Genomic DNA, 19,462 nt, shown 5'->3' on the forward strand with positions numbered 1-19,462 from the left:
GAGCAAAATTATTTAGTTCATATCTTAGAGTAGCAAGTTGAACCAAAGAAGATTTACAGATGGAAGATGAGTATATAAAGATGTGCTCCACATCATGCTATCAGGGAAATACAAATTAATACAACAATGAGATAACACTACCCATTGGTTAGAATGGCTAAAATCCAGCACAAATGCTGGAGAGGATGTGGAGCAACAGGAACCTTCACTCATTGCTGGTGGGAATGCAAAATGTTGCAGCCACTTTGTAAGAGAGGTTAGGTGTTTCTTATAAAAGTTCTTTATATGCTCTTAGTGTATAATCCAGCAATTACGCTCTTTAGTATTTACTCAAAGAAGCTGAAAATTTGTGTCTGCTAAAAACATACACGTGGATGTTTCTGGCAGCTTTATTCATAATTGCTAAAAGTTGGAAGCAACCAAAATGTCCTTCAGTAGGTGAATGGACAAACTGTGATACATCAGCCAATGGAATATTATTCAGGACTAAACAGAAATGAGCTATGAAGCTATGAAAAGATCTGGAGGAAACTTAAATGCATATCACTAAGCGAAAGCAGCCAATCTGAAAAGGCTGCATACTGTGAGTCCAATCATGTGACATTCCAGAAAAGGCAAAACAATGGAGACAGTACAGGATCAGTGATAGCCAGGGATTGGGGCTAGGGAGGGATACACAGGCAGAACATTTAGAGGATGTTCAGGACACTGAAAACACTCTGTATGATACCATAATAATGATGGACGCATGTCAATCAATATTCGTCCACGCCCACAGAACGTACAAAACTCATAGGAAGTTACGGACTTTGGGCGATTATCATGCATCAGTGTAGGTTCATCAATTGTAGCAACTGTACCACTCCGGGGAAGGGTGTTAAGGCTGGGGGAGGGTGTGCATTTGTGGGGATGGGATGTGTGACAATTTCTGTACTTTTATCTCAATTTTTCTGTGAACTTAAAACTGCTCTAAAACATGAGACTTAATAAAAAAAAACATGCTATTGACACCTCCAGAAATCAAGCGCACATTTGCATTCTTTTGCAATCTGAACCCTTGCACGTGCATGGAAACAACATTCAGGCATGTGAAAAAGCTCTCACTGCTTCCTAATGAAAGTCAGAGGCACTGCAGCCATCACGTCTTATTCCGAGGACGTGAGTTAATGCTGGCTGTTACTACTGTTCTGGCCTTGACGCCATGAAGGGAAGTGGTGACGCTGACTCCACAGACAGCCAGTGTTTTAAGATCGCCTGCTCTGAGGGAGCCAGCTCCAAGTTCTATTTGACCTTGGGCAAGTGAGTGACTTGCCACACTCCTTCTCCCACGTGAAGATGGGTAAGAACAGTGCCACCTCGTAGAGTTGCTTTGAGAACCAGTTGTAGATCATACAGGTAAAGTGTCTACACATAGGAAGAACTCCTGGGTCATATGGTAACCATGTTTGGTACCATAAATATGGTAATTTTTTCCTATTTTTAGTAGTCATAAAGTAAGTTAGAACGAAAAGGAACACTAACCGTTAAAAACAATTTTCTGGCTTAAAATAACAATGTCAAAGATAGAAGCTGTTTGTACTCTAAAATGACCTTTTCTAAGTCCCAGTTTCCTGACCTCTTAAAGGAGTATAAAAATATCTGCTTCCATCTTTTTTTATTTATTTATTTTTTATTTTTTTTATTGCTTAAAGTATTACAAAGAGTATTACATATGTCTCCTTTTTTCCCCCCCGCCCTTGACAATCCCCTGGCCTCCCCTACCCCCCAGTGATCTGCTTCCATCTTAACGCCGTTTTTTTAAAGTGAGAAAGTATATGGAAAATCCCTTCTGAGTTATAAATTGACTTTATAATTTAATTATTATTACTTCTTGAGCACCTACTTTGCAAAAGGCACTGAGCTGCAGATAAGCTGAACAAAACAACAAAATAAGAATAAGACTTAAAGAGAAACTGTTATAAAAATTTAAGATGGTACAATTATTTAAAAACCTCACAACCAACTTGAGTATTTGCTTACTTATTGGTGGAACTGTTTTAAGCAAGTTTCTCTTGCCCAGTGCCAGGCAGCACATTGCATATTCCATTCCTAAATACCGGACTCATTCAGCAGTTACTCACCCAGTGTTTCCCACCAACTGCAGTAGGCTGAGATGTGAATGCTAACCATAACGGGTGAGAAGTTCATTGCTGCCCTCCATTTTTATAAGGTTTATCAAAATTTAACTGAGCTTCCTAAGGCACCCAGCCACCTGCCACCTCCCGGCGTAAGTGGGCAGCGCAATCCCAGTCCAAGAGCTCAGGGAGGACAAGAGCAAGTCCCTGTCTCTCCACCTGGGCCGGCCTGACAGCCAGGAGGAAGCTGGACAGGAACAGCCCTGGGTTTTACACTTGTTTCTGGTGCCAAGCAGCCCTGGCTCACCAGTCTGCCCCCAAGCCTCAGTTTCCTCATCTGTGAAATGAGGATAATACAGCGCATACTCACAGGCTAACTGTGCCGACGAAAAGGGAAACACATAAAACACCCCTAGAGCGGTGTGTGACGCACAGGGAGGAGCCATGAAATATTTCTCATGGTAATTACTAGCTGGTACTGTTTTACTAGTAGCATGCAATACCCTCTCCTCATAAATTAGTATGTTGACATTAGGGTTTCTCAAGCAAAACAACTTTACAACAGTGGTTCTCAACCTTGGCTGCACATTAGAATCACCCGGGAATCTTTTTAAAATCCTGATTTCTGGGCCTCATCCTCCGGAAATTCTGTTTCTTTGTTACTCATGTTGTGGCCCCACCCCAGAACAAAGAGACAGAATTTCCGGAGGATGAGGCCCAGAAATCAGGATTTTAAAAAGATTCCCAGGTGATTCTAATGTGCAGCCAAGGTTGAGAATCGCTGCTTTAGAAGGAACCTTCTATGGGAAAGGAGAGTTAAAAGGAAGAAAGGGAAGGAGGGAGGGAGGGAGAGAGGGAAGAGCTCAAGGAAGGAAGGAAGGAAGGAAGGAAGGAAGGAAAGAAGGGACAGAAAAGGCCAGGCCCTGCCTCCACAGAACTTTCAATCTAGGTAACAACACATGAGGGTTGAGAGTGAGAAGACATAGTCTGCGATGTAATTCCATGTAAACAACTGCAAGCACTTGCACCTCTCGACGGGCTCCAAGGGCTGATAACACGGGAGCAAGAGAGGCAGCGCCCTGCCCTCTGAGTCCTCCCCAGCTCTAAGCTTGGGCTCTGGGCCTGTGCTCAGGGAGCTACTCGGCGGGGCCTGCAGGGAGGGACGGAGAAGCAGTCTGCGGGGTCAGGGGAAGGTGGATAAACAGCGTGCGGAGGAAGAGATGAAACAGAAAAACAAAAACAGCCATAAAACAACGAATGTTCTAATAGTACAGAACAATGTGTTTCCAAAAACTGGGTGGTGGTGGTGGGGGCGGGCGTGGGTGCTGAGGGAGGTGGGATTGTTCTGTGTTTATAAAGCTTTAAAGGGCATGAATGAAATTACCAAGGGTTACTTTTTTAAAAAAGGGCCCTCAATTTGCTAGCTTTAAAAACAGCAGTGACTCTTGGCTACTCACTAGATCAAGTCCCCGTGTGCGTCACTCTGTGAGCTCTGTGTGCGCCTGGGTGCATGTCCGTGTGTGTGTGGCATGCCCGTGTCTGATGGCCACTCCATGCTCAGTACTGATGAAATGTGTGCAAAGGGCAGTGGAGGAAGAGATTATGCTGCTAAGCCTTCTTTTTGGCTCCCAGAACCTTTATGTTTCCCTGAGTGGTTTCCGGAACATTAGTCCCAGAAGATATTTCCAAAAACAAACCAGGTAGCTTTGCAAAAACCCTTTAAGCACATTCACATCTGGGACCTCTCCCAGGCACATTAGCATTTTAAGAGCTTTGAGTAGTCTTGCAGCAAAGAAACCAGTTTACATTGGTTTAACCATGAACCAGGGCACTCCCAGGACCTTGGCCAGTTTGTGGGGCAGGGAGGGGACCGAGCGCCCTGGGAAGAGAGGGATGGAAGGAGGGTACTGCCGGGTGCTGCTCAGGGAAGAAGAATGTGAGAAGCTTCTTGCAGTTCAAGGGGCTGTGCTGGGAGGTGGGTGGTGGGAGCTATGTCTGAGGGTCATCACACTATTTTCTAGGAGTGGGTGCCTCCAGCTACTGGGGAGTTAAATTTGCTGAATCAGATCGGAGAGCTGGGGCACCACCCCCAAAGGCCCTGCTGCACACCCTCCCTCAGCGTCCTGCTGCTCCTCTGGCTGTCACGGCGAGACGACCGCTACCACAGTACCAACTCCCCGTGTGTCGGAGGCTGCCCTGCCAGGCTCTCCTCCAAGCACTGCACATGGATTAGTCAGTTATTCCTCACGGCACCCAGACACCGTGGGGACTGCTGTCGCCAAGGCACACACGGGGAAACTGAGGCACACTTGAAACAACTCGAGAAAGTATTTAAAGAACATCTATTTGAAGTTACAAAATGCTGGACATACCCGTCTATATTTTACTAAGAGACTGTTTGATTTTGCTATTAATATCCTGCAAAATACCCTTTGGGAAATGCTGGTTCTGACTCACTCCATCTCTAAGCAATCAGGGGAGCTAGGCCCTTCAGGCTGGTGGGTGCCAGCGGCCCATGGCCCCCCTGCACTGTCTGTGGCCCCGTTTCGACATGCCTTGGGATCTTCTAGGTCAGCACTTTCCAGTAGAAATAAAATGTGAGCCACACCTGGAAGCTAAGAATAATAGCCACATTAAAAGAAAAAGCCAAAAGAAACAGGTGAAATTAATGTTAATACTCTGCTATTCTATTGAAGTCAATATATACAACATACTGTCATTGCAACACGTGGCACTGGCCACATTCAAGGGCTCAGGAGCCACACGGGGCTACTGGCTGCTCTATAGGAATGTGCATTCCAGGCATTTAGTGTGTGCACAGTGACTATTGGCGGCAGTGAGATTTGCTAGATAAGAGTTGGGGCCTGGGAGTCAGAGAGACCTGTGTTCAAATCCCCGCTGCTCCACATTCAATTGGTGTGACCTTGGCAGTCACTTAAGCCCTCTGTGTCCGGTTTCCTCATCTGTGAAATGGGATCCGAATGGTGCCTCCCTCGGAGGGGAGTTAATGCTTTAATACACGTAACAAGCTGCACTGGGCCTGGGGCTGGGTCCACGCTGAGGGGTGTGGCTGTGGTGACTCATTCCTGAGGGTAACACCCTTTTAGGGCTGTGGAATGGAGTGGCTCCAGGGCTTCCTGCTATCTGACAGCAGCTTCTGGGTGGCCCAAGGCAGGGCGGATGCCTGTGGTGGGTCTAGGTATCACTCCCTTATCAGAGACTAAGGAGCAGTTGGGCAGGATCTCTTTTAAAAAGCTTCTAGCAACTCCTGGAGAGCATATCTCCCACATTCCTTTGCTGCACAGCTCCCAGTTCCCACAGGATGAGGACAAGTTTGCATACCACAGTCTACAGTACCAACCCTTTCTCATCCTGATGTCGGTGTTCCAGCCTCTACGGCAACGAGTGGTTCAGGGGCATGCTGTGCTCTGATCACAGTGGAGCTCCCCGGCAACCCTTGCAGCCACAGGCCATCTGCCCACAGCACCCGGCCAGGAACCCTCCCAGCCACAGGCCACCTGCCAACAGCACCTGGCCAGGAACCCTCACAGCCACAGGCCACCTTCCCACAGCACCTGCCCAGGAACCCTCCCAGCCACAGGCCATCTTTCCACAGCACTTGGCCAGGAACCCTCCCAGCCACAGGCCACCTGCCCACAGCACCTGGCCAGGAACCCTCCCAGCCACAGGCCACCTTCCCACAGCCACAGGCCATCTTCCCACAGCACCTGGCCAGGAACCCGCACAGACACAGGCCATCTGCCCACAGCACCTGGCCAGGAACCCGCACAGACACAGGCCATCTGCCCACAGCACCTGGCCAGGACCCGCACAGCCATAGGTCACTTGCTCGCAGCACCTGGCCAGCTCAAATATTTAGTTGCTGTAAATTCAGCTCTCCTGTAATAACTTAATTCCCTAAATGAAGTAAAAGTCTGTTATCTTTCTCTATAGCCATAAGATAACTGAAATGATCTCACTGGTTTCTTCTTAATTGTTCTTACACTTAAATCCAGTGGCACTTTCAATATATCACTTGAGTCCCATAAAAAAAAAGTTTCTATCGATTTTAAAGACTGAGGAAAGGAGAGGGAGAGAGAGAAACATCGATGTGAGAGACAAATATCGATCAGTTGCCTCCTGCACACCCCCTACCGGGAATCCAGGCGGCAACCCAGTCATGTGCCCTGACTGGGAATCAACCTATGACCTCTTGGTGCAGGGGGGCACCACTCAACCAGCTGAGCCACACTGGCCAGGGCTTGAGTGGCACTTTGGAATATCCTCTTTCTAAGCACGTTCCCAGCCCGCTTTTCTGCGACTCGCAGCCTGAAGAGAACACAGGGCTGGGAAGGAAGAGGCCTGTCAGGGCCACCTTTCCATTCGCTCTAGCTCCAATTGAAAGTCCGAGTCTTGATCCTCTAATCCAGCGGTTCTCAACCTGTGGGTCGCCACCCCTTTGGGGGTCGAACGACCCTTTCACAGGGGGCACCTAAGACCATTGGAAAACACATATATAATTACATATTGTTTTTGTGATTAATCACTATGCTTTAATTATGTTCAATTTGTAACAATGAAAATACATCCTGCATATCAGATATTTATATTACAATTCATAACAGCAGCAAAATTACAGTTATGAAGTAGCAACGAAAATAATTTTATGGTTGGGTCACCACAACATGAGGAACTGTATTAAAGGGTCGCGGCATTAGGAAGGTTGAGAACCACTGCCTAATCTGTGAAGAGAGAACTGGGGTAGAAGTTCTCTCCAAACTCCCTCTAGTATTAAAAAAATGAGTTCTTATACTTCTAAGATAAAGGTGAATAATGCTGAAAAATGAAGTCCCAGGATTCAAAAGGAGAAAAACCCAAGAACCTCTTCTCTTGGCCGCTGTCACTCAGGACACAGGAGAAATAACCACACAGCGCCAGGGTGGGCAGGCCAGAGACAGAGGAACCCCAACGGAGAGACCAACAGGAAAGAAGTGGGCTGTAGCTGATGTTAAATAATGTCAGGGGGAGTACAACTCACACATCTCCATCACTTACTGTGAAGCTTTTATTTTTGGACTTGCTAGAACAGATACCAACCAGTGTCTGAAAACCACTTCCATTCTCTCTAATCGGACTTGTTACAATGGACCAGCATCAAATGTAAGGATTAGGAAACCTTTGGGAAAACGCTTGTATTGCCCACAAAGCACAGGACAGGAACTCTGGGAAATCGTGGGGTTATGTGTCCCATTCCTCTTCCCCCAGGAGCGTGGCCTTACAGGGCTGAATGTCACACCACGGCCCCTCCTGTCTCACTGCCCCAGGCTGTCTCTTTCTCTCCCCTGTGCAGTGCGTGCTCTGTGCGAGAGAACACAGTCGCATCCTCGGGCATCCAAAGCTTCCTCTGTAACTGCTTCGCTTGTGAGGCAAGAGACACCACCCCCCCATCATAAAGCACTGGCTGGAAGCGGGAAGCTGTCTGCGTGCACCAATGAGAGATAACAACAGCAGCGCCTTCTCTGTTGGCATAGGCACTGCCTTCAAGAACAACAAGTCTTTCCTAGTCCATCTCACTGCGTCTTGAACACACTCTCTACCGAATCCTACACTGTGCGTTGTCAGTGTCGCCCTGACAGCGTTGTCTGTGCTGCACGCAGTATCTGCACTGAAGTAAGGAAGCCAGGGATGCAATAGTGTCTGCAAATGAGGACAAGGAGAGCCGAGCCACACCCCCCACTGGGATCCAGCTGGCACCCCAAGCATGTGCCCTGGGGGAGACACTTGAATTACATAGCTGATACAGGGCTTATATTCAGAATATACAAAAAAATCTCAATTCAATAATAAGAAATATTCTAGTTCTTTATAATGTGGGCAAAACATTTAGACACTTAACCGAAGAAGATACATGGATGGCAAATAAGCAGACGGAGAGATGCTTAGTCATCAGGGAAATGCCAATTATAACTGTGAGGAGATACCACTATGCATCTACTAGATGGGCTAAAATTAAAAGGCAAAACCAAATATTGGCAATAACAAATGCTAGTGAGGATGCAGAAAAATGAAACTTTTATACCCTGCTGCTGGGACTGCAAAATGGTACTGCCACTTTAAAAACCAGATGGCAGTATCTTGTGAAGTTAAACATACTCTTAGCATATAACCTAGCAATTTCCCACCTAAGTGTTTACCCAAGTGAAATGAAATGGATTTGTTTGTAATTGTCAAAACTCTGTCCCTCAGCTGGGTCAGATAAACAAACTGTGGTATGTGTGTTCACGCAAAGGAACTGCTCACAATGAAAAACGATGAATTCTGATACAGGCCACCCGGATGAGCTGCAGCCCTATGCTTAGTGATCCTATTTCTATGACAGCTGTGAAGGGGCTAACTAACCTGTAGAAACAGAAAAGGGGGCTGGCCAGAAAAGACACAGGAATTCCTCTCTATGTTGACTGTGATGATGGTGAAATGACGATACACATTTTCGAAAACTTGCAGCACTGGCCACTAGAAAGGCTGTTACTGCATGTAATTATACCTTACTAGAAGCATGGGTGAAAAAACCTAGAAAATAAAAAGATTTTTAAAACAAAAACTAACAGAGAAATGCTGAGGCCAATCACATCAACTGGAAGTTTTTCCATGCACCACAGGCCAACTGCTTTCCATACCCACTCTAATTCCCACGTCCCCTGAGAGATGGGGGGCGATACAGAAGGAAGTGCTTAGCCAACATTTACACTCATTTCATTTCGTTCCTTCTCAAAGCCCACAGCCCACACATGCACAAACCAGCACACCTTGCATTTCCTCATCCTTTTTGTGATACTCAGAATGCTTCCTCTTCATTCATGATTTTCAGTTGTGTACAGCGGTCGCTAACAGGTGGTCTGTGAGGTCTGAAAGGTCGGCGGCCGCTGCTAGACAAGGCGTCAAAAAGCCACCTACCGCTGAAACTGGTTTGGCTCAGTGGATAGAGCGTCGGCCTGAGGACTGAAGGGTCCCAGGTTCGATTCCGGTCAAGGGCATGTACCTGGGTTGCGGGCACATCCCCAGTAGGAGATGTGCAGGAGGCAGCTGATCGATCTTTCTCTCTCATCGATGTTTCTAACTCTCTATCCCTCTCCCTTCCTCTCTGTAAAAAATCAATAAAATATATTTTTTAAAAAAGCCACCTACCACAGCGCCTCCTGTGCTCTGTGAAGCCACTCTGACAGGGGCTCCTTCCGCTGGCGGAGTTCGTGGTACCTGCTCTGGGTTTGGGCGCTGACTCTGCTCTTTCAAACGGTTGCAAATGCAGCCTAACCTTATGGTGACAAAGGCCAAGCAAAGAGCCAACGAAGTGGAAAGGAGAAAAGGGGCCATGGGAGCAAAACTAAAACTAAAACAGCAACTTTAACAACTACAATGACAACAAGTGAAGTTGCTTAAGAGACATAACTAATCGCAATGTGTGGACCTTGGTTAGATCACAATCTAAGCAGAAGGAAGATAAAAAGGCATTTTGGAGACAATTAGGAAAACTTTACTATAGGAACTCTTTAGGTGATATGGAGAAATTATCATTGATTTACCTCACCATCATAAATAATGTTACAGTTATATAAGAAAATATCTTCAGCCCTAGCTGGTTTGACTTGGTGGATAGTCGGCCTGCGAACTGAAAGGTCCCGGGTTGGATTCCAATCAAGGGCACATGCCCGGGGTTGCAGGCTTGATCCCTGTAGGGGGCGTCCAGGAGGCAGCCAATCAATGGTTCTCTCCCTCACCCTTCCTCTCTAAAATCAATAAGAATATATTAAAAAGAAAGAAAGAAAGAAAATATCTTCATCTTCCAGACTGGTAGATTGGAATATTTAGAGAGAAGATGTCATGATATCTGAGTTTAGTTTAAAATACTTTAGAAAACAGGAAAATTAAGCAGCAAATGTGGAAAATGCTTTGTCATTGTTAAATGTAGAGGGTATGTTTGTTTTACCACACCTCTAACTTTTTAAAATGCTTTAAAAAACAAGATGAAAAGTAAAAAAAAAAAAATAAAAAATTCAATGAGTAAATGAGAACAGTTGAGAGAAGAAACCATTCCTATATTAGAGGTTTCTTTTGTTCTATCCTTTAATGACTTTGTTGGCATATTACACTATAGCTTCCAATGTTAAAAACAGCAATCTTTATATATATAAAGGTGAGGAAATAAGCTCAAGAATTCAGTTACTTAAAATAATAGTTTTCTAATAACTTACTAAGGCTTTTAGAGATCATTGCTTATATTGACTGTTAATCATCAAGTCATTGAGGAACATAAAAAAGAGAAAACGGTATGAAGGCTGAGGGGTAAGTGAAAGGAAATTCAGTCAACACAATAGACCCCAAATGGTAGGAACTATCCTGAAAGGCGAGCCAGTTCTGGCTGGAGCGCCCCTGCTTCCTGTACACACTGCGGGCAGGCCACTGACCCTCCCAGGCAGTCTTCTCAGCTGTAAAATGGGAGTCACTAGAGCTCCTGCCCCCCAGAGAGCTGCTCCTGGCATAAAGGAAGCAACCATGGCCCCTCCTGTTGCTTGTCCTCTTGTGCACAGGCCCCGGGGCTGGGGGAAGGGTCTGATGGCATGAGAGTCCTGGAAAATGGAGGCTGGCTAGCTTCTCACAGCAATCAGTAATTAGCCAACAACCACTGCCCTGCTGGGGCCCAGCCGGACTGTGAAGTCAGCCAAAGCTTCCATTACTGCCTGGAACCCTCCAGCTGTCCCAGAATTGTTTACTTAAAGCCCCCTCAGAGGTCTGCTCCTCAGCTCTGTCTCTCACTCCATTTGGGCCCAATGCTCAGGACAGCTAATCTAATCAGCTAATCTATGCTAAATTATTAATGGATTCAAGAGGTTAATGTGTAACAAGCCTCCCCTCCAACTGAGGCTTGCTGGAGACACAGTCCCTGGTGATTCATTAGTCTGGGTGGGAATTCCGGGCACCAGGCAGCCCCCTCCCCACCCCCTCTCCCCGCCCCATCACATCAAATCAAATTCTGGGAAGCCATATAAAAATTCCTACAGAAAAGGTAATTCATATGTGAATACAATGGAATCAACAGAGGGATTGGCCAAAGAATCCTCTAAGGCAGCGGTTCTCAACCTTCCTAATGCCGCGACCCTTTAATACAGTTCCTCATGTTGTAGTGACCTCCAACCATTATTTTCGTTGCTACTTCATAACTGTAATTTTGCTACTGTTGTGAATCGTAATGCAAATATCTGATATGCAGGATGTACTTTCATTGTTACAAACTGAACATAATTAAAGCATAGTGATGAATCACAAAAACAATATGTAATTATATATGTGTTTTCGGGTGGTCTTAGGCGACCCCTGTGAAAGGGTCGTTTGACCCCCAAAGGGGTTGCGACCCACAGGTTGAGAACCGCTGCTATAAGGAGACCAGGACAAAGGCTATGTTTATGAGCTTTGTATGGACTTCTCTGTGTCTCTATTTTCCCAACTGCAAAATCAATCCAGCGGAGGTAAGGATTAAAACATATAATCCACATAAAACATTGGTAAGAGTGCCCGCCCCACAACGCATGCTCAACAAATGTCAGCCATTGTTAGTGTCATTTAGGGATTAGATTAGATGGAAGTCAAAAAGGATGTTCTGAAATCTTAAGTAAAAAAGCATTTTTTAAAGGCAGCTTCTTCTATTGTTTTCAGGGTAATCTGGCCCACAGTGGACCACACTGGGATCCGCCCCGGGCTCAAGTCAGCCCACTTCCTACGACCTGTGTGACTTTAGCGCTGTCATTTTCTCTACTGTAAAATAAGGATAATAATACCTATCCTGCAGTGTTGATGAATGGATTACATATGATAACGTATGGAACATGGGTAGCACCGAGACCCCACATGCGCATACTATGAGACCAACAAATGATGACTTTAATTATCATCTTAATATTTTTCCGCCTTTATGATCATACCCTTAGGAGCCTAACCAAAAAGTGACAGTACGTTCTAATGGGGTGACAGGTCCGCAATCCCTGATGGAGACTAAACCATGGCGATCCCCAGGTCAGTCCAATGGGTACCAGGAATTTAGTGAGGTGGAGAGGGACCCTCAGCTCTGACCAGCCCAGTGCTCCAAAGAAGTAGCTACAAAGCAGGATTTCTGTCTGTGTGGCATCGAAACGCTCTCATTCCCAAACAGAAAAAGAAAAAGCAAGCAAGAGAGCATAGGATCTTGGCTTGGCTGTTGGTCCCTGGTGACAAGTGCCATGGGGCCACACAATAACTACACGCCCCACCCCCATTTCTTTTCAAACTCCGCTTTCTGATTATGAAACTGCTACAGAATCATGGCAAAAATATAAGAACATAAAGGACTGCCTCTGTTCCTGCCAAACAGAAATAATTCCTTTTAATATTTCCATGCATATTACTTCAGATTTTTTCTCTACACCCCCATGCACCCACACACACTTCATTATTTAAGAAATGAAATCATACCATATACATTGAATCATCACTGCCTGTTCACATACTATACATCTCTGCCATCATTTTTAATAGCTGCTTAGGAATCCATCAAATGCATACCTCACCCCCCACCACCCCTGGGCACTCAGGTTGTTTCCAGCGTTTTTCTATAATAAACAACACTGTACTGAGTATTCTCCCATAAATACCTTACACAATTGTCCGGTTATTTCCACAGAAGTGGCATTGGTGGGTTAATAAGTGTATAATTCCTAAATGCCTTAAGAAACAAAAACAGCTGGCCTTGCTGAGATGGGAGGGTGAGAGAGGTATTTTAGCAACAGATAAACACTGTCTTCTGCGCCCAGGCAAACAAGACAATCCTTTTCCTGTTGGCCCACTCCCTGCCTTTCACTCACCTATCAGAAAGCATGTCTATCTCACTGATAAGGACAACTACATCCCCTTGTGCAAAGTTCAGGGTCAAATAGAGAGTGTCCATGTGACAGAACCTGGGGTTTCATCTGGAAATGCAAAGGGAAGGATGGGCAGAAAGGGGCTTACAAAATAGCAAAGGTTCCTGAATGGCTCCATGGGCAGGCCACTTGGTTATTCTTGGTTACCACTCAGGGATCTTGGGGTGGGGTGGGGGGGGTGGGGCATCCCTGAATCTAAATGGATTGATATTTACTGAGAGGATGTTTTCCTCTCTGGCCAGAGGGTCTTTCCCCCACCCATTTTCACTCCCTGTGCGAAGGCTACCTGGTTTCGGAGGTTGCCATGACCTGTTGGCCCATCTCTCTAATGGCAGCTGGCAACTGTGCCATACTCCAAAGTTCTTTCCAACTACTGTGAGCCCCTGCATCTGAGCTGAAAGAAGGGGTGCAGGAGCAGCTGGAGGAGAGAAACCAGAGTGGCGAGTTCACCAGCAACCTTTGGAGGAACAGTCAAAGCTGCTGGAATGAAGGAAGGGCCCACCACACCCACAGGTCACTGACAAGCCAAAGTCAGAAGGGAAAATAAAGGCTGGCCATGGTGATCTGAAATGTGGCCCTTAAAGGCCCCAAAGCAACAATGCCCAGAACCAAATAAGCTTTTGTGAAAAAGTAAGGCATCTTCCACTGTCCTCAATCTTCACCTTTTTAGATTCCCTCTTCTTTATGTTTAAACAAGATTTGACAATGACTTGTCCTCTAGCCCAGAAAATCAATCCAAAGTCCATTGACTTGGGTAGTTAATTTAAAAATAAACCTTGAGGGTATTTTGAAAAGCATTATTAATTCTTCTCCTTCTCTCTCTCTCTCTCTCTCTCTCTCTCTCTCTCTCACACACACACACACACACACACACACACACACACACACATCTACACAGAGAAAACGAACCATGGAATAAGACAGGCAAACAAGGGTTTTCCTTATGGTCTAGCTGTGAGATCGTCAGTGGGGTCATGGGGTCATCTCTGAAAGACTCAGCATCTCTGCCAGGTCCAGTGCGGGGAGAATGCTGCCCAGCTCACCGGCAGCAGGCAGCCTCAGTGCACCTGGCCAGGATCCAGCTGTGGGCACAGATGCATCTGAGAGAAACCCAACCGTGCGACCCACACTTCCAGTCACATATTCCTGAAGCAACAGAACATGAGCTAAGCTGAAGCTGATAGAAACATCCCAAGAAACACATAGCTTTTGAGTTCCATCTGTAACCTTACATGATAAAATAAAGAAATAGAAAACAAGAAACATAAGCAATTGCTGACTGAAGATATGGCTCTAATAGCCTAAGACAGCGGTCACCAACCGATGGTCCGCAGACCACTGGTGATCCGTGAGGTCCAAAAGCTTGGCGACCACTGGCCTAGGACATTACTAAGCTTAGTCATATAGCAACTCCAACGAAAGAGGCAGCTCTGCCCAGAGTGGGCTTGGAGTCACTGCTATTGGAGTTTGAATCCTGGCTTTGTCACTTACTAGCTGTGCCACCTGGGACAAGGTGCTAAGGATCTTTTTAGCTTTCACATCTGTACAATGGGGATATTCCGACCACACTGGAAGATCAAATAAAAGACAATGGCCATGGTAGTGCTTTTAGCCTATGAAAGAGCTACATGTCTGCAGCAGGGCAATGACCCATCACAGGGGTGGGATCCCTGCTGAAGGAAGACACGGATACCTGAGGTGTCGCACGCGGGCCTCTCTGTGGAGGGCTCTTCCTGGGCGGTGCTGAGCCTGTAGATAACGTGGGGTTTGTTTTGTCCATCTTCATCTTCTGGTTCATCCACGGACAGCAGAGGCTCAATAAAGTAATCCCCATCCTGGGACCGGAATGTGCCCAGCTGCAAAGGAAGAGATGAGAGGTTGATTTCATAAAGATGAAACATTTGAAAGTGGAGACGGTGCCATTTGACCCAATCCCTTTGTCGTGAGGGCTGCTTAACCCGAAAATGCTGCGGACACACTTGGAGAGCGATTTATTTTCATTCTCAGCCATACCAGTACCTTCTCCTTGACTTGACACTATTGTTCCTGCTCACCAAATCCGTCTCTAAGGAATACTTCCTTGGTGCTCAAGTTCTAATCACATATTCCCTTCTCCAGGCTGTTGAAAGACAGTGTTTCTCTGTGTGAAGACAGCTGGAAATTGAGGGACCCGTGTGATCTCTGAGAGAAAAGCTGACCCTCGGAAGCATTATCATGACTTCAAATTCAGGAAGCATATGTTGACCACAAGGCACTCAAGGTGGTGCCACCTGTGACACTCTTTCTTTCCCACCCTTTCTTTCCCACCCTTTCTTTCCTTCCCTTTGCAACAGGCAGTGATTCAGTACCAGGTTTTGGGGCCAGGCTGCCCAACACAGGTCCCAGTCCCAGCACAGCCTCTTACCCACCCATCTTGCCACCCATCTTGGGTAAGTTCCTTAAATGCTGAATCTCAGCTTCCTTGTTCATCAATTAGGGATAAACTTACTATAAAGGATTATCCTGCAGATTATATGAGATAATGCACTTAAGGTACTTAGCACCTTGTAAGAACTTAGAACATATTAGTGGCTTTTGGTGTTGTGTTAGCCTCTAACCGCCAGGATGCAGTTGTGTTTGCCAATCATTCTAAGCACTTTGAAAGTGGCAACTCTTTCTCCTCTCCTTCTCACATACCCACAGTTTTGCAAATGATGAATGATGCCTCAAGGTTGACCCACCCAAACAAAACATTACAAGAGCATGAAAAAGTTCCCCATGTCATGCAATGTGTTAAGGAGAAGTCAAACCCTTCTCTCATTTTCCATTGTTCCCTTTCCTGCACTGGGGGAGTAAAAAAGGAGAAAAAGAAAAAGTAAAGGAAAAGCAGACCTTTCACCTTTCCCTGGACACAAGGGAAATGACTGTCCATAAAGGTTATAAGCATCATCCAGAAATTTGCTAGAAATTCAAATAATCACGCTCCACCCCAAATCTGACCCACTGAATCAAAATCTCAGGGCAGGGCAGGAGTTGGAGTTTTAATGAGCACTCCATGATATTCTTACGCATGATAAAGTTTGTGAAGCATTAGGCTAGGGCAGGTTCTAAACCCAGCTAAGATTCAAAATTGTTTGGGAAGTTTTTTAAAAATTCAGATTTGGGGCATTACCCCTTATCTGCAAATTGAATTTCCAGGGGTAAGGTCTAGCATCTATGTTTTTTAAAAAGTTCTCTACGTGATTTAGGGGCCACTAGCTCAACGAGGGAACAGCTCTGTGTGCACAGAGCAGGCAAAAAAGTAGCTGGTTTTTGGCAAAGTGATTTAACAACTTTATTCTCATCCAGGCAGCTCTCTCGGTTTCCAATACTCAACTCTGGTGTTCTCTGAACACAGTGCAGGATATATACTACAATATGTAAACCTACTAGAGACAGGCCGTAAGTACTGGGAAAAACCTGGGCGTTCATCTGGAGAGGGTCTGGCCCGTCTGGTGAAAAGGGAAGCCGAGGGAGAAAGCGGCTGTCCGCAGCTGCCCTTTGGTGGACAGAGCAGCTGAACAGAGCCAGTGCTGAATCTAGAATTCAGGTTTCCCAACTCCAGTCCAGTGCCTTTTTATTTTATCTTTACTGTTATTTTTAAATCCTCACCCACGGACATGTTTTATTGATGCTTAGAAAGAGAGAGTGAGAGAGAAAGAAACATGGATATGAGAGAGAAACAGTGATCAGTTGCCTCCTGTATGCACCCCGACCAGGAATGGAGCCTGCAACCTAGGAATGTGCCCTGACCAGGGATCAAACCCACACCTTTTGGTGCATGGGGTGATGCTAGCCAGGGCAGTGCAGGGCCTTTTTAAATTATGTTCTCTGTAGGAATATGGATTCAGTCTCTGAGTGGCTAAATGCATGGGCCGGAAAGACTGGGTGGGAACCCCAGCTGTGCCACTTAGGAGTGTGAGACTTCGAGCAAGCCTCCAGCTCTCAAAGCCTCACTGTCCCCATCTGTAAAATGAGTTGAGGATCGGATTGTGTGAGGGTTCTGTATGAGATGATGTATACATAAAATACTCATTATAAGGCAAAGCACATAATGAGAGTTCAATAAATGGTACCCATATAGTGCCAAATTAATTTTGTTGTTGATTCACAAGTAGTTGCTTGATCTAAGAGTAATTCTTTCTTGGTCAAGGTGAACATTTATTCAAACATACAGGGTATCCTATATAATAAAATCCTAATATGCAAATCAACCAAACGGTGGAACGAACAGTCGCTATGACGTGCACTGACCACCAGGGGGCAGATGCTCAATGCAGGAGCTGCCCTCTGGTGGTCAGTGCGCTCCCACAGGGGGCGCTGCTCAGCCAGAAGCCGGGCTCAGCTGGCTAGCAGGTGGGCAGTAAGGAGTAAGGGGTCCTGGACTGTGAAAGCCTGGACTGCAAGAGGGCACAGGCCAGGCTGAGGGACCCCCCCACCCCCGTCCCCCATGCGTGAATTTTGTGCACCAGGTCTCTGGTGTACCTATAATATCTAAGGCTCCAATATGGAAGAGAAATGAATTGATGTTGATCCTGCTGCCAAAGAGAAAGGGACAGAACATACCTACTAAGAACAATAATTATAATACAAGGGAGCAAACAGAAGAACCAATAGAGAAATACACATACACATATGCATCTATGAAGGTGAAGGGGGAGACATGACAGCAGTCCATAGAACCAGGAACATGTTTCCTGGGAAGAAAGATATCTAAGTTACATTTAAGTTACACTTCAAAAGAAGGGCATGATTTGAGCATGTGAAGCTGGGTGAGATGAACAAATAAGTCTGGAGGCCCAAGGGCAATGAGGCAGGATTAGGATAGAAGGGAAATTCAGTAAAAGAAGCAAAAGCAGGTTGCCTGAAATACAGGCCTTGTGGAGGAAAGCTTGAGAGATGCCCTGGACCTGCCGGCCTGAGAGGGGTGAGAAGCACTGCAAATGGTCTCAAGGACCAGACGGAGTTCACAGTTGTGACTGGGCATGCGCGGTGCAGAGCTGGTGAGCCGGGAACCATGTGGCCTTGCACCCGGTGATCATTCATTTGTTAGGGGCAGAGCTTAAGAGAGACGAGTCTGGAAGAAAAGCCAGAGACAAATATTTCTTAGACATCAGTCCCAGTGAGCAGAGACGTGAAGAGGGCTGGAGTTAGGGTAGGGATGCTCAGAAAAGGTAAGAGACACATCTGAGATGGAATTCAGGGGAACTGATACTTTACTAGTGAGGTGTGTGTGTGTGTGTGCGTGTGTGGTGATGGGGGAGGCAGAAATAGCATGGTCCACCCTGACAAGTGAAAGAGTTCCTGGGGGTTTTAGGCAACTGGGAACACCACAATTCCACAGCTACAAAAAATGGTAAGGGGAAGGGGGGGGGGGGCGTTGGAGGGGTAGGGAGGAGGAGAAAGGTAAGTTTCAGAAGGAAGGAAGACAAAGGGGTGAGGGTTTGGGGGATAGATTAATCACTGACGTGTGCATATATTTAGGATGTATGTTAGAACTTCCTCCAAAAGAGGCAGCTTGCAAATTAAATGCAATATCAATAGGCTTATCAGAGTCTAGGCATGGTTCCTGAAGAACTGTATTCAGTGGCCTAAGAGTTACCTCTCGCAGTCCCACGTGCGAGTGGCTGCCTAAAACTGCCCATAGAAATGAAGGTCCTGCGCAGCAAAATATTCATACAACCGCAGGGGCCACTCAGCGGGGTGTGGAGGCGGGGAAGGGGTGGAGTAAAGGCTGTTTACAAACTTGACGTACAGACGCAGCCCGACCTGTTAGGTTCTGAAATTCGGGGTTACCGTCTTGGGATCTGCAGGCGCTCTGATGCCCTTGGCTCAGGCACCCGGCTTATGCCCACACCGGCCGGCTGGAACCTTTCGAGGAACAGAAGAATTCCTGGGCTCCAGCCCTACCTAGGTCTGGAGGCAGCGATGACTCCGCCAAACTGCCGTCTCCGCCCACCCCAGTCTCCACGTCTCGCCGCGGCTCTCTGCTGGGGGCTCCAGGGGCTCATCCTGATCCCGCATCCCAGAGGCTTAACCTGCCCGCTCCCAGTCTTCAGCTTTGCCTGGCTCCCCTCCCGACCCCTCCCTCCGCTGAGCGGCGGAGATGGATGCGACATCCCCACGGGGGGATCTCTCGACTCCCCGAACAGCAGCAGCAGCGCGTGGAGGGGCAGCCGAGCACCCCGGTAAGTATCCATGCCCCCACTTTAAAGGTGACAGAGGGCGTGGGATTGCTTAGGGGAAGACTAACGCATCACCGGGCGCCTTGCGCTAGGAGAGCCTGACCCGGGAAAGTTTCTGCGTCACACGCGCGTGGCAGCAACGCATGTCGCTTGAGAAAGTCAAGGCTGCTATCAGTCGGGCCAGAATCTTACTGCGGGT

The 19,462-nt window shown here is 46.6% G+C and overlaps 1 protein-coding gene and 1 long non-coding RNA gene across 5 annotated transcripts in view; one reads left to right on the forward strand and one right to left on the reverse strand.

Annotated features, from left to right (window-relative positions):
- Positions 1-19,462, reverse strand: part of ADAMTS9 (ADAM metallopeptidase with thrombospondin type 1 motif 9) — a 157,143-nt gene that overhangs the window by 135,661 nt on the left and 2,020 nt on the right. Inside the window, exon 3 of the mRNA XM_006779145.2 lies at positions 14,754-14,916. Coding sequence (XP_006779208.1) covers positions 14,754-14,916 — 163 coding nt within the window. The remainder of the gene's footprint in view (positions 1-14,753; positions 14,917-19,462) is intronic.
- LOC102771423 overlaps positions 18,826-19,462 on the forward strand; it is a 271,101-nt gene continuing 270,464 nt past the window's right edge. For all 4 annotated transcript variants that reach the window (XR_001512410.1, XR_436500.2, XR_001512412.1 and 1 more), the window contains exon 1: positions 18,826-19,266. This is a non-coding gene — a long non-coding RNA (uncharacterized LOC102771423). The remainder of the gene's footprint in view (positions 19,267-19,462) is intronic.

The sequence above is a fragment of the Myotis davidii genome, unplaced genomic scaffold (genome assembly GCF_000327345.1).
Source record: "Myotis davidii unplaced genomic scaffold, ASM32734v1 scaffold189, whole genome shotgun sequence".
NCBI classification, from domain to species: domain Eukaryota; kingdom Metazoa; phylum Chordata; class Mammalia; order Chiroptera; family Vespertilionidae; genus Myotis; species Myotis davidii.